Source organism: Daphnia pulicaria, chromosome 1 (genome assembly GCF_021234035.1).
Source record: "Daphnia pulicaria isolate SC F1-1A chromosome 1, SC_F0-13Bv2, whole genome shotgun sequence".
In the NCBI taxonomy this organism is placed as follows: domain Eukaryota; kingdom Metazoa; phylum Arthropoda; class Branchiopoda; order Diplostraca; family Daphniidae; genus Daphnia; species Daphnia pulicaria.
The window spans coordinates 9,462,514-9,475,741 of record NC_060913.1 but is presented as its reverse complement, the minus strand read 5'-3'; the positions used below and the strand labels follow the sequence as shown (position 1 = coordinate 9,475,741).

General features: G+C 40.2%; 1 protein-coding gene across 1 annotated transcript; it reads left to right on the top strand.

Annotated features, from left to right (window-relative positions):
* Positions 1 to 4,505: 4,505 nt before the first annotated feature.
* LOC124349326 lies at positions 4,506 to 11,614 on the top strand. The gene is made up of 8 exons (XM_046799803.1): positions 4,506 to 5,081; positions 5,194 to 5,386; positions 6,754 to 6,841; positions 8,143 to 8,228; positions 10,204 to 10,311; positions 10,609 to 10,668; positions 10,809 to 10,847; positions 10,967 to 11,614. The coding sequence occupies exons 2-8, from the start codon at positions 5,210 to 5,212 to the stop codon at positions 11,012 to 11,014; spliced, it is 606 nt and encodes a 201-aa protein (XP_046655759.1). The 5' UTR covers positions 4,506 to 5,081; positions 5,194 to 5,209; the 3' UTR covers positions 11,015 to 11,614.
* Positions 11,615 to 13,228: the final 1,614 nt, after the last annotated feature.

The window sequence follows — 13,228 nt, the reverse complement described above, 5'->3', positions numbered from 1 at the left end:
GTTCACCTAAGTATATATGTACATACTATACCTACGCGTTCCTTTCACACTTAAAGATTGTCTGCTCTCCCGAGAGTTGCCGCGCTTTTCAAATCTACTAAATACTAAAGTTCAAATCTACTCATAATTTCAAAACAAAAAGCGCGGGAAAAGCGTATACGTACAAGATGAGCAATATACAATCGGTTTTCGGCTGTATACATTATACTATACATGCAGCAGCGGCCTGGTATAGCATAATAGTATACATCTCTCCTATCTTTATACATGCATCGTTTGGCAGATTGCTGCCTTTGTTCGATCGGCACAGCACAAGACAGGAGCAACAGCGCAGCACATATAGAAGATCGATGAGAGTGCTGTGCTTCTGCTGCTGCTGTGATGCCGTGGCTGGCGTGTATAAATAAATAGATGTGTGTGCAGAGCTACAGCTACTATTATAGCTTATGCTTTTGTAGATATGGGCCACACATTGTGATGTCTATAGCGAACAAAGCCGAAAGAAATAAAATGAGAAGAAGAAGTATATAGACTAGGTATTTCTTTTTCATAAGCAAATGCACGCACGATATGGTAGTTAGTATATACAGCTCTTATCTCTCTCTTTTCTATACTAAATAAATATCTACGATTTGCATGCATACCGTTTTTTTTATCCAGATCGAGATATAAGCTTTGCTTTCTTATATTTTTGTTGGTTGTATCTATAGAGTATATGTGTACCTATACAGCAGCAACCTTTGAAGCTGGAAAGGGCACGTGCTATATAGCCACCGCGCTGCTGCTGCTGCTGCAGATATATAAATACACAGATAATCCACAAGTCGTTTGAATAAAAGAAATCCTGTAGGCCTACACATCAAAATAAGGATCCGGACAGAGTGCTGGGAGACGAATCGTTTCTCCCCTTCGCCATAAGGAAGAAAAGGGAAAATCCTTCAACACATTCCACAGCAGCGGCGGAGGCTGTTTGATTCGCTGAGATTTTGATATATTCATGCGAGAGAGCGCAGCAGTCTAGCAGGGCCTACATCAACCATGAAAATACTCTCTCCATCACAGCCTCTCTTTGGGGGCGACCCCTTCGCTATCTATAGCTTCTCTCTCTATATAAGATCGGTTGGGTCTCTATAATCGCTTCCTCTTTGGCCTCTCCAGCACAGTTTCTATACCACTTGCATCGATCGCCTTTGTGCTGATTGCGTTCAATACACGAGCGCGCCCAGCAGCAGAAGCGTGAATACACACAGCAGCACTCTGCAACAATAGAGCCAGCAGAGCCGATGCTGTTGATGTGTGTGTGTATTATAGACACACCGTCGATCTTATTCTCAGCTCTGTATATTATATGCTCGCCACATTTCCTCAGTGATCTCCGAGCAGCTAATTGAACCATTCTGCCATATCAGCATATCAGCAGCAAGTCTTTGATATACGTTGCGTGTGTCTTATTGTGTCTATGGCGTATAATATGAAAATTCTTTTGGATTATTTCTATAAAGAGAACAGCTGGGCTAATTAGGTTTCATCATGGTGTATTATATACATCTCTATATAGAGAGGAAATCAGATGTATCGATATACCATTTTCTGAAAATAGGAAAGTTGTTTAACCAGTGCCTTATAGTCGGGTTGCCGTGATCATCAAAGCGCATCGCAAGATTTCGTCAAGCAAATCAAAGGCAATGGGTAGCCCTATGTGTGTGTTTCTCGGTCCGGTATAGGCCTATATAGTACATATTAGACGAGACAAATGGCCGCGGGACTCTCATCACTGTGTCATCGATCGATCTCTCAAGTCTTGGACAACACACACACGTACAACAGGCAGTCGACGCTTTAGACTATTTATATTATAGAGACGGTGAGCGCAACGTTTTCTTAATTGTCATAAAATGAGCGAGCCCGAGGGGTCGACTTTATATACGGCCGCATTTAATGCAATTATCTAGACTACTGCGCTGCTGTACCGTATTAGATCATTTCAGTTGGAAAGACGATTATGAGCATTTAATATAAGACAAGCGTCATCAGTAATAATGAATTTTGGTCGAAATCATATCAAGCGGAACTAGTCTATACTTGATCCAAAGGTCATGCACCTCCTTAATGACGTGTTTAAAGCGCTGACTATGAATTTGTACCAACTGCACTCGTATTATAAGTTATACAACATGGCTGGCATTTTTCATGTGCAGCGTCTAGTACTCGTTTATGGACACACATGAGATGATGAACCGTTGTAGTGTACTTATTTAATGGGGAGGGGGTGGCCATTGTTCGATCCCAGCTGGGGTCGATTACATCTAGATATAAAAACCGCTTGGAATATTATTAGTCTCATCTGTTTCCCGTCACGATCCTTTTGCTGCGATGCACGGCCATATTTTCTGGAAGAATCTATCAAGACAAAAAAAACCATTTCAGTTTGAGACCAATTGATCGAATATATCCCATCATATATTTGCTCTTATATTCTTGGTTGGCATCATTTAAGTCTTTACATTCTCTGCGGCTGCGTGAATTATATAAGCCTACAAGACCATTGTATATGCCATCAAGTTGACTGTAGTATAGTGTTATACGTCCTTGTATTATATGTTTATATCGAGGATTGTTTCCCCGAACCCCCAAAAGAGCCCAATCTTTTTAACAGGAAACGCGGGAGAGAGTAGAGACTGGGAGATAGAGGTCCGATGCTGGCCTATTGGATGACAGAGGAAAGCTCATTGATATTGCCAATATAAATCTCCTGATCTAGAATACTGGGAAAAGGAAATCCCTAAGTCGCAAAGTCGACTGTGCTGCTGCTGTGCGGTGCGCGATGCTGCTGTGGTTGCGCTGGGCGCATACATCAGCAGAGACTGCGGGACTCAGCTTGCGTATTGCAAGGGGCCAGCAAATGGGTATCAATTCGATAGGATTTGGGTATACGTATAATATAGGATGAAGCACAGAGTCCGAGTTGCTAGGAGACGATTCTTGATTAACTTGCTCTCGCGCTCTCTTTTCCATCTGCTATGTATATTTTATTTTATTTTATTTTATTTTATACCAGAGCACCTCCGGGCGGCCGTTGCTGTGCATGGTCCGTTTTTGTTTGGCAGGCAGATCCAATATATACGCGGGATATTCTTTCCCCAGCAGCCGGCCCACGTCTGTGTAGAACCTTGTCGTGTCTATATCCTCCTGTGCTGTAGTTTACATGTATAACCATGGGACTCGGCGTCCAGCATCTCCAGCACACACGGCCTTTTATGTGTACGTCTCGGCGCTGTATAGGATCTCAATACAATTCTCTTGGATTTTATTCGTTTTTTTTCCTGAATCTGTTTTACTTTTTTCTGTTTTCTCTTTGATCGATTTCAAAAAATCTCAAAGGGCAAAGCGTTCGAGCGCGTGCAACTGAGTGGCCCGACTGTTGATCCTGATGAGCGCAAAGAAAAAACAAACCAAATTGATCAGGATATATACATAAAATACACTCTATGACGTCCTACATACACAATTATCAAGAAGAAAAAAATTTAATTAAAATTTCTTAATAGACGTGATACGCCATTTTCCTTTCAAGTTATAAAACAAAAAGCTTTTTTATATTTTTATTTTGTATTTTTTGGCGTGTCATCGTATTAATTAATTCCGTCTGCTGGCTTTTAATTGGCTTTTTAGAGTTTATATGCGCGTCGTCTCCGCCTACATGTATATTATACGTGCTCGAACAAATCCCTTTTATAGCCTACATATTTCTCTCGTCTAAATAAGCTTCTTATCTAGTTTGTTTTATAATTCGCCTATATCTGAAGATTATACTAAATAGACCCTGTGAAAAAGAAATATAACAAACGACAATGTGTCGCTGTAGATAATAGCAATCCCTCTTATAATATCTTCGTCGGGGTGTCAGCTAGGCTGCTGATGCTGTGGTATTCAGCGTGATATCATTCGACGACTTGAATATATCTTATAAGAATCTTATATCAAATAAGAATCGATACACCCCCGCGCTGTAAAGTTCATTTCCGTGACAGCCACTCGTCGTCATTAGAAAAACATCAAGAGCCATTCATTCTCCATTCGATGGATCGTTCGACGAACATTGATTGTATACCAATCAGACGACAAAAGCCCCTCAACGTCGCCAATAAGGACCCCGTCAAGATCGACAAATTATTTTCTCATTTTTATCTAAACTATACATATAACGATTAGTTACACTCATCAATGTATATAATAAAAGTGCGCTAGCTGCTACATTGTATATGATTATTAGCTGGAATCTTTTTTTCCACTTGGGCAGGTATACATTGGGTGTTATTATGTAATAGCCGTATGGATATATATGTACCCAATGTAAACATACAGAGGCCAGCAAAGCCGGTCCGTCTCGGACCTGTAAAGCGACTGCGCAAGGTGCTACCCTCCCATATAGTCGACATATAGACAGAATGGGGCGCAACGAGGTTTCACGCTCTCGTGAACCTATTGCCCGTTTAGATCACCACCGAGGAGTTGGGTGTGCACGCCAGTCACGTCTGTGCCGTCAGTCGGTTCGGTTATAATAATTGCGTGCCATTTTGAGCCGATCTTCTCGACTTGTATATTTTTGTTTCTTGGTTTTTTCCCGCTTTTCTATTCAGTTTGAATCGAAACAGTTTGAAACGTTTTGCTTATCACAACAACCATGTGGCAAAGGTTTTGATCGCCAAATCGTGAACGGGTTTTTACTTCGTCACCACCCGAAAATCTCGTTTGATTGGGTCCCGTTGTCTTCGACTCGGATTATTGGCCGCGTGATGATAATCACGCAAGACGATCATGTGAAGGAAAATAGGAGATCTAGTAATAATGAGTTGATTTATTATATTTCCGCCCCCAATCCGATTTGTAACCACTGAATAAGACCCAATTAGCGGTTATATAATAGCCATCAGCCTCTATAGATTGTGCGCGGCTATATAAGACTCGGCTGTGATCACAAGTGTCGGGATAAGAAACTGTGCGCACACAGCCCCTGATGAACTTACTTCCCGTCCGTCGCTCCCATCATCGACAGCATCAACAACTTGCATCGGAAACTTGTGAGTGGGTTTGATCTAATATTCTCTATCGCTCTCTCTTGGATGTATTAAGTCCCCGGCCCGTTTGCTCAATAAATGTGTACGTGTGCTGTTGCGCTGCTGCGGGCTGTAGGTCTAATAATCAGCAAATGGAACCGTCAACGGCGGCCAATCAGCCTTTGATCGAAGGCAGCCATTTCGGCGCCGCCGCCGCCGCCGCCGACATCTACGACGACCGTTCGTTATTCCGCCGACCCAATTGTCACCCGGCTACTTTCCTACTCAACGACCGTCAAGCTGCCGTCGCCGCCACTGTTTACACAATAGCAAGTTTCTCTCTCTCTCTTTATTATTCTATATTCTCTTATATATTTTATTTCTCGGCTATACAGTAGAGCTCTTATCGACAAATGCGCAGCAGGCTCTATTATATAATATAGCTTTAGAATCAAGTGTAATATTATACAATTTTAAATGTTAATATACATTGCCCATGGCTGCTTGATTCTTTATTCTATTCACCAACGAAAAACCCATTACATCCTGCCCAGTCGATGTGTAATATTTTATGCAGTATATTACCTTATCGAATTCGGCGAGCTCATCAATCAGCGTCAGCCAATTTCAGCGCTGCTCTTATAATGTAACACGGGATTTTACGACATATATATTCATCTGGATATATTGCTATGCTGGGGCTGGGGCTTTATAATTTCTTTGTGATGGAAACAAACGAGGTGTGAATAAGATGTTACAAATGTATAAGAGAGTGCAGCCGGAAGCAGCAAAAGAAGAAATAAGTCTAAAAACAACTGTGAGTTACACATCTGGACTTTGGAGAAAATCGAAAAAACTACGCAACTGCTGTGTGTCCATAAATATCACAGGGGAATACAATCGGAATGGCGGCGTATTGTATACAGTAATGTATGTATAGGGTCCGCCAGCAAGGAAAAATCGAACGACCAATGAATGAGGAGAGCGCTGAGAGCAGCCATTGGCCTTATTATTTCTCTATTTTCGTTGTCCAATTTCAGAAATCTTTTTCCTATTATTAGCTATAACTTTCTCATGATTTCTCTCGTTTCACTTTCTCTTTTCTTCGTTATACGTGTTGTATTATATAGTTGCGGTTTTGTTAATATTCAACAACAATTTAGAACACACAAATAAGATATGACAGCGGGATATAGCCTACATCGAAATGAGATGTCTAGACTATGATAAAGAGAGTAAAAACGCAGTCACTGTATTTATAGACCAACAAATTGCCATTCACCCGCGCGCTGGATTGCCTATTATTGCGCATAGGCATCCGACAAAAATTGGGTGACTCTATATACAACAAACAGAAAAGTTTAAATGTGATATAGTTTTGAAAATTTCCACTTGATCAGAAAATACATAATAAGGTTTCATTCGCCATGCACTTCATCATGTATACTAGCGCATCAGACGTTTATGGCTTGTGCACTGTACATTTCACTTATTTTCTTCGTATATCAAATGCCCCCCTTCACCTATAGCTGCGTACATACACGCGTATCGATTTATTGTCTGAGTGCGCTATATAGCCTGTTTTCTAGATACTATTGCTTCAATATTTCGTGTATATTTAAATATAAGAGGCCGCTTTTATTTGGCATTTCTTTTGACCGTTTTTTTCTTTCTTCTGGATAATGTACATATACAGTGTGCATCTTCGGTTACGTTCTTCGGCTACTGTTTTTTGGCCGTCGCCACTTCTTATCAAGCCAAACACATGGCCGACGTTTACTGGGGTGAGTCTCTATTTTTCTATTCTATTTTAGTATTTGTTCAATGTTTGTTTCTTTTCTTTTGTACAACCAAAAATTGAAAACAGCACAAATCAATATCGTTATTTTCGATTTCCCCAAATGCAGACGAAATTGTTTGACAACGGCGCTCGTTATATAGTCTCTACACATACCTCAATGTTATGCAAAACTCGTGAACATAATAGCTTTTCGTGAATAGGAAAGAGGCGAGTCCATCATCCATGCAAACTCCCACAAGTGATGGCAAATATATAACAATGGACAAATGAGACCCGCCGAGAGTTGTTAGATCAGAGAGCCCTTTTCTATATAATCATTCGGAAATAAGGATTATAGTATATTAGCGAGAATGTCAAGGAGATGATAAAGCCTTGGTGTAGAATATTCGAGCTCGGGCTCGACTGCGGCTATAAATAACTCTCGATCACGCCATCATATTTTTTGACTGGCATATTATATTATAGGTAGGTATAGAACATGACAATCTCCGCAGCCGGATCTATATAGCGACTTCAAGTCTAAATCATTCACCGCCCGCTCTCCCAATATCTCTATGAATAAGGAAAATACGCCGTCAAGGAAAAATGAAAATCGATCAAGGAACATATAATAACAAGTTTCGGTCGCTGAACGAAGTCTCGTACTGCTGTTGGGATGATGATGGGACCTTCTTCCCAACAATAAGTCTACAGTCGTCGTCTATATACGAAACATTGATAAAATCGGAACTTCTGGTATCTGTAATAATACACTTTTTATAGCTTCTCGTCTGCTGTACATATACGCTGTCATTCAATGTCAATGGCTCGAGGGCTATATATATATACTGCCCCCCATGTATTAGATGCAGGACGGCCAATAGTATATGAGCTTCTCCTTTTTTTCCCCTTTGACCTTATCAACACGCCAAATTCTTATAAAAGAGCCGAAAGAGGGTGGGTTGAGGAAGTGAACGAATCCATCCAATCGCGTGACTTCAGTCCGCTATTACACGTATACGGTCGAGCAAAACTTCGATGTATAGACAGCGTAGTTGCCAGTCATTTTGAATAGAAAATGGGTTCTGCGATTAATCAAAAAGAGGAGGAAATGATCGTTAGCGCGCCGTAAAGTACCTAGTACACATACAGATTTTCGTGCGTATTGAAGTGGAATGAACCGAGAGATTTTCCCGACCCTGCTGTTGATTGTCAACATCATGTATTACTCTTTATTAGTGCTGGAAAACTAATCAACCGTCATTTTATTATGACTCTGATGATTTCATTTTGGAACTATTTTAGGTGTGCAAGCCTCTTATGCGGCCATCATGATGGCCGAGCTGACGTCCCTCTGTCTTTCCACCACTCTGTTGATTGCAATTTATCAGGTAAGTTGAATTTCACCAATAATTGGAGCGCTCTTGGACACCAACAATGATCCGTTGGAATATAAAAGTTGGACGAAAAATGAATTGATATTTTGAAAAAATAAAATGGGGAAATTATAAATGTCGTATAAAGTCACTCGTCGGTATAAGCAGCTGTTGAATTCAGACTAAAAATCAATGAATGCGTCATTTACGAAAATGAATAACGGGCCCCCGAGGCGCACTAGCGAATCATCTATAGAGAGAGTAGTACCGCGTTCTACACGTGTTATCCAATTACGTGAGTGCACGCGCCAAATCAGCACCCACGCCGCCCGTTGATTCAAGTCATTTCAAAAAGTTGGATCATTTGTTAGACTATAAGGCGTGCTTGTTCAAAGCGCACATCAGCATACATAAGTTGAGCGCTTCGGGGCGGTGTTATACAACTGTTGTATAACTTTGAGTTATTTAAAAATGAAAAAAAAAGTCGTGAATTTGCGTGAATTTGTTGTCCATTGAACATTTAAAAAACCGGAAGCCGCACCTTTTTTTATTTTTCCTCCCCTTCCATCAGCATTCAGCGCAGTCAATCGAATTTGGTGGGAGGCAACGAATAAAGTCAACACGCACAAACGAAGCGGCATTCATCGTTTAAAAAATCTCTCCGAGGAGTTCCGCGTGCAATTAAAGATGAAAAACGCGCGACTGCTGAAATTCTTAAGAAATTCATTGCCAGTCCTATTGTGCGCCTGTGATGTACATACATCAACTCCGGGCCGTGCGTACTCTGAAAAATGTCAAGATAAGAATTTCCGGGATTTCTGTGCGCTTATGGATGTGTCTTGCGCGGTAGATATAAATTTTTGTCGATGTCTATGCTTTCCATCATGATTGCAGCAGCGCCTATATATGCTGTATGCCGACGTCAGCTTGTGCCACAGCCAGCACGGGGATATAAATCTTGAATAGTCTGAAAAATCAATTTCGGGAGAAGACAATAAAGATTGTAATAGAAGACACTTATTATATGTAGCGCTGCTGCTGCTGCCTGTCATCTCGCGCTCAATGACTTTTGCACGCAGCAGCGTGACATGTATGCCGTCAGCTGTGTGGCACCTATAGGCCACCGGCACGTGGGACACGCAGATAAGAGGAGCTGACAAGCTGGAGGCAAAAAGTCGGAAAAAAATAAAAATATCAAACCGTTTGCTGATACATATCCCTTTGATTCGGTGGCGATGTTATCCAACAATTGCGCGCACGTCGTATTATAGACATATGCGAACGTGCTTCCATTGTCCCTTTGATAGCGAATGTAGGATCAAGAATCCTGCTGTGCGTATTGCATTCATTGCGAATGCTGTGGGGATGCCTAGTTTCTTTCTCTGATTGCGGATTTTCTCTTCATATTAGGGGGTAGATGTAATAGTTTATATGGGTATATACAAATGTTGCCTTTGCCAGTGTTTAGCCGCTTGGAATGGCTCTTTGACGACGACTCAACCACATGAGTTAACTATTCGTTCCACTCATCTGTGTGCCGCATTTCTTGATGTAGAAACTGGCCAATAATAGAAGAGTATTATAGCTAGCCAGCAGCAGCAGCAGCAGTCGGAGATGCTGTAAGACAATATATATAGTGTATAGTAGATGGATGCTCTGGTCATCACATGATAAAAGCAGGAGACTGGCTTAGTTCAGCTCTATCTCTCCCACGACTGTCTCATCTCGTAATAAGACCCACAATAAACAGCGGCCAACTAGAACCTTTGTTAGATTCATTTCCTGCTTCTAGACTCTGTCGCTGATGGTTTGGTGTCGGTCATTTCAGCCTACGCAATATAATTACATGTCTAAAAGAAGATGTATACGGTCTATAACATAATTTAGATTGACTATATTTATATATTGCAAGAGAGTTAGCGTTCCAGCTGAAAGCAGCAGCACTCTAAAAATATATGATGTAAAATTTTAATTTCATCTTTTGTCGCAGGAAAATTGTTCGCTAATGGTTCCGTGGGTGTTGGGCTTCATTGGTTCCATCTCTCTGGAAGCCCTGGCCATAGTCTACTCCAACGTCCTTCGTGATCATATCAATCAGGTGCGTCATTATGATTGTCAAACGAAGAAATAATCAAAGAACAGCAATAACGAAAAAGAGAATAACGTTTGGGTCATTGACTTTTTCAAATCTTTTCATCAAGAAAATGTCTTACATCTCGTCTATCGTCAACGAAATGTTATACTTTACTGAGTCTAACCATCAAGGCTCTTGGCTTTTATCTTTTCAATATTTACCAAAAAATTTAGTCGATATGGCAAACCTTTATGATGCTGATGATTTGGACTGATTTCTTATGTTTTTCTTTTTTGGCTTTGATGTTTGAACGTGTCGCAGGGCTTTGATCAGTTGTGCCACTTTGAGATTGGCGTCTTCCTATCGAAAACTTTCATCAACGTAAGAAACGTCATTTTTTTTTAAGAAACAATTAATTTTTTTAATTATTATTTTAAATCGAATTTTCTTATGTATATTTCACATACATGTCGCTGATGGTTGTTTTGATCCCGGAAAATATTCGCTCGCCCATATACCAGATTCTCGTTATAGGAGCAGTAGTGCGTCTCTACCGACAGGTTAGTTTTCTCAATTAAATTGATTCGAATTATTGCGTTGCAAGAAGAAGAAAGAAAACCAACTGAATTATTTGTGTTGTTTTTTTTCCCCCTTGGCTTGGCGCACGAATAATGTACAGCTGAAGGACGGCGCCACATGGAGAGTGAGCGATATTTACGAATTGTAATGGCTGCCACCGCGCCAACGCCAGCACTCTCTCTCTAATAGCTCCATTATCTGATTGCCCGATTCTCCATTATCTTGTACATTTCCAATATTGAATGTTGTGTAACTAAATATATTTCTGCGCTCTATTAATCATCATGTCTATAAAAAAAAGAATCATCTTTTTTTGCTACGCGATAAATGTGCTGGTGCCCGCTTTCTATCGTCATATTTCACCTATATATTATCAATAGCGAAAATCGAAAATATACTACGACATGTGGAAAATAATATTATCGTTTACGTTCGCGACTCTTATATATCCGGCTGCGCATATATAATAATAATAACGCGGGATATCGTCACATGTTTTTTTCCTTACCCTCGTTTATTTCCCATCACATATATGCACACATACCGCGCCAAACTCTGTTAAAAGTAAAATTTATAATTTACACTCTCTAAATCCTATATCGCAGCGCAGCATGTTACCCAGCACGTACTCTCGATTTCCGCTGGATAACGGCGCCATATCACGTCAGAAAAATAAGAGAAATAATGGATGGAAAAAAGAAAAAACGAGAAGCAACTTGTTATATTTCTACAGACAAGAGTGTCGGGAATTGCCGGGTACGTAAGTATATAAAATTCCGCTTGCCAAACTTTTTAAGACCTCTTCTTCTTCTTCTCGCTCTCTTTCATCTCCACTTGATTTACCCCTTTTAACCTCCTCGTTTAGTCTATACATCTTTTTGATTATGCAGGAATATAAGTGGAGAGAGCGAGTAGTAGTTCTTTTTATTTTTTAAAAAATCAAACGCCGGGAAAAAAAACCAGCCCGAATTTCTGACGCCACCCCAAATATTGCGCATAAACCCTTTAAAATGGGTATACATTATCGATTGCTTCGTATATTATTCATGGCTTCAGCATTTGCTTTTTGTTCATTTCTTTTCTTTTTTTTTTAATAATCTTTAAGATCATATAGAGAAAGAGCTTGGTTCATTCTTTTCTTTTCCATTTCCTTCTTCTTTTATTCTCTCTTTAGAGTCTTTTATACTTCGATGTGAAATTTGTGTTACCACTCAAAGCAGCAACATTAGATGGTGGTCTCTGCTGCTGCTGGGGGAGTAGTGAATACTGCAGACTTGACTGTCTATCTAGTCTTTGACTGCCGGGTCGTTGAGCTCAAAAGCGAAAATAAAAGAACGGCAGAATCATCTCTCTTTATAATATACATGCTGGCGGAACTATATAGAGAGACAGCATCAGACGCACATATAGGCTGTGCAACACGGATATTATATGATGTGGACGTGCCCGGAATATCTTATGACTTGCACACAGTATACATGATATTAGATATGGCAATGTGTAGTAGGTCGATAGGACATTTTAACCTCGCCGTTGTCTTATCCGGAAATTCCGGGGATTCCGGGGGAAACAAAAGATATTTATTCTTGATGCAAGTTATAGTATCGATCACTATCGATATGAGCCTATAGATATCGTCTTTTTCTTTTTTGCTCAAGTTGTCGACTCAGCTGTTTTGATATAGAAAGCACACAGCAGACATATATATACGTATACCGGTTTATTAAGGGCAAATGGCTATACGCTTTTAGTCTGCGACATCGTCAAACTTGCTCCTCTATATACATTTATGTGGAAGTACATCCGAAACCTTTACAATCTACACAGTTCCTATTGCCTCCATTTTGTTTTGTATATACGACTCTTTTGTTGCTTTTCTTGACCTATAGAATGCTGGCCTCAAAGTTCTTTATATGTGTATAGAAGAAAACCTTTTGTATATTGTGTCCGATACTCCCAGCACATGGAAGAAGACGGGCACCCACATATAAACGCGCCGAGTTTGTTTCTGCCTCAATATCCAACCTCTCCCCATGCGATTCTTTTGTATAACCTTTTACAAAAATAAAAATAAAAATAAAAGATAAATGATAAATGACGACAGAAGCGGACAGAACTCCCGGCAGGGAAAGGATATAATAAATCGAGCAAAGGCTTCGTCGCCAAAGTTGGTGTCTTAAACGAACTTTATAGTATGCAGTACTATTTAAAAAGGAAAGAAATGACTTATAATGTTTAATCTTTGGAATTTGGCTTAATCTGTTCTTGTGTATTGTACAGAATTCAGGTATTATTATACAGAGGAACGCTTTTTCTATTGTTTGTTCCACAACAAGCATAGGCCTACTGCCGAGTCTTACGA

Bases quoted from the DNA above. Each gene is read 5' to 3' on its own strand.
- LOC124349326 (XM_046799803.1), top strand. From the start codon at position 5,210: ATGGAACCGTCAACGGCGGCCAATCAGCCTTTGATCGAAGGCAGCCAT. The intron at 5,387-6,753 runs GCAAGTTTCTCT...GTACATATACAG, and splicing joins CCGCCACTGTTTACACAATA to TGTGCATCTTCGGTTACGTT. The intron at 10,312-10,608 runs GTGCGTCATTAT...AACGTGTCGCAG, and splicing joins TTCGTGATCATATCAATCAG to GGCTTTGATCAGTTGTGCCA.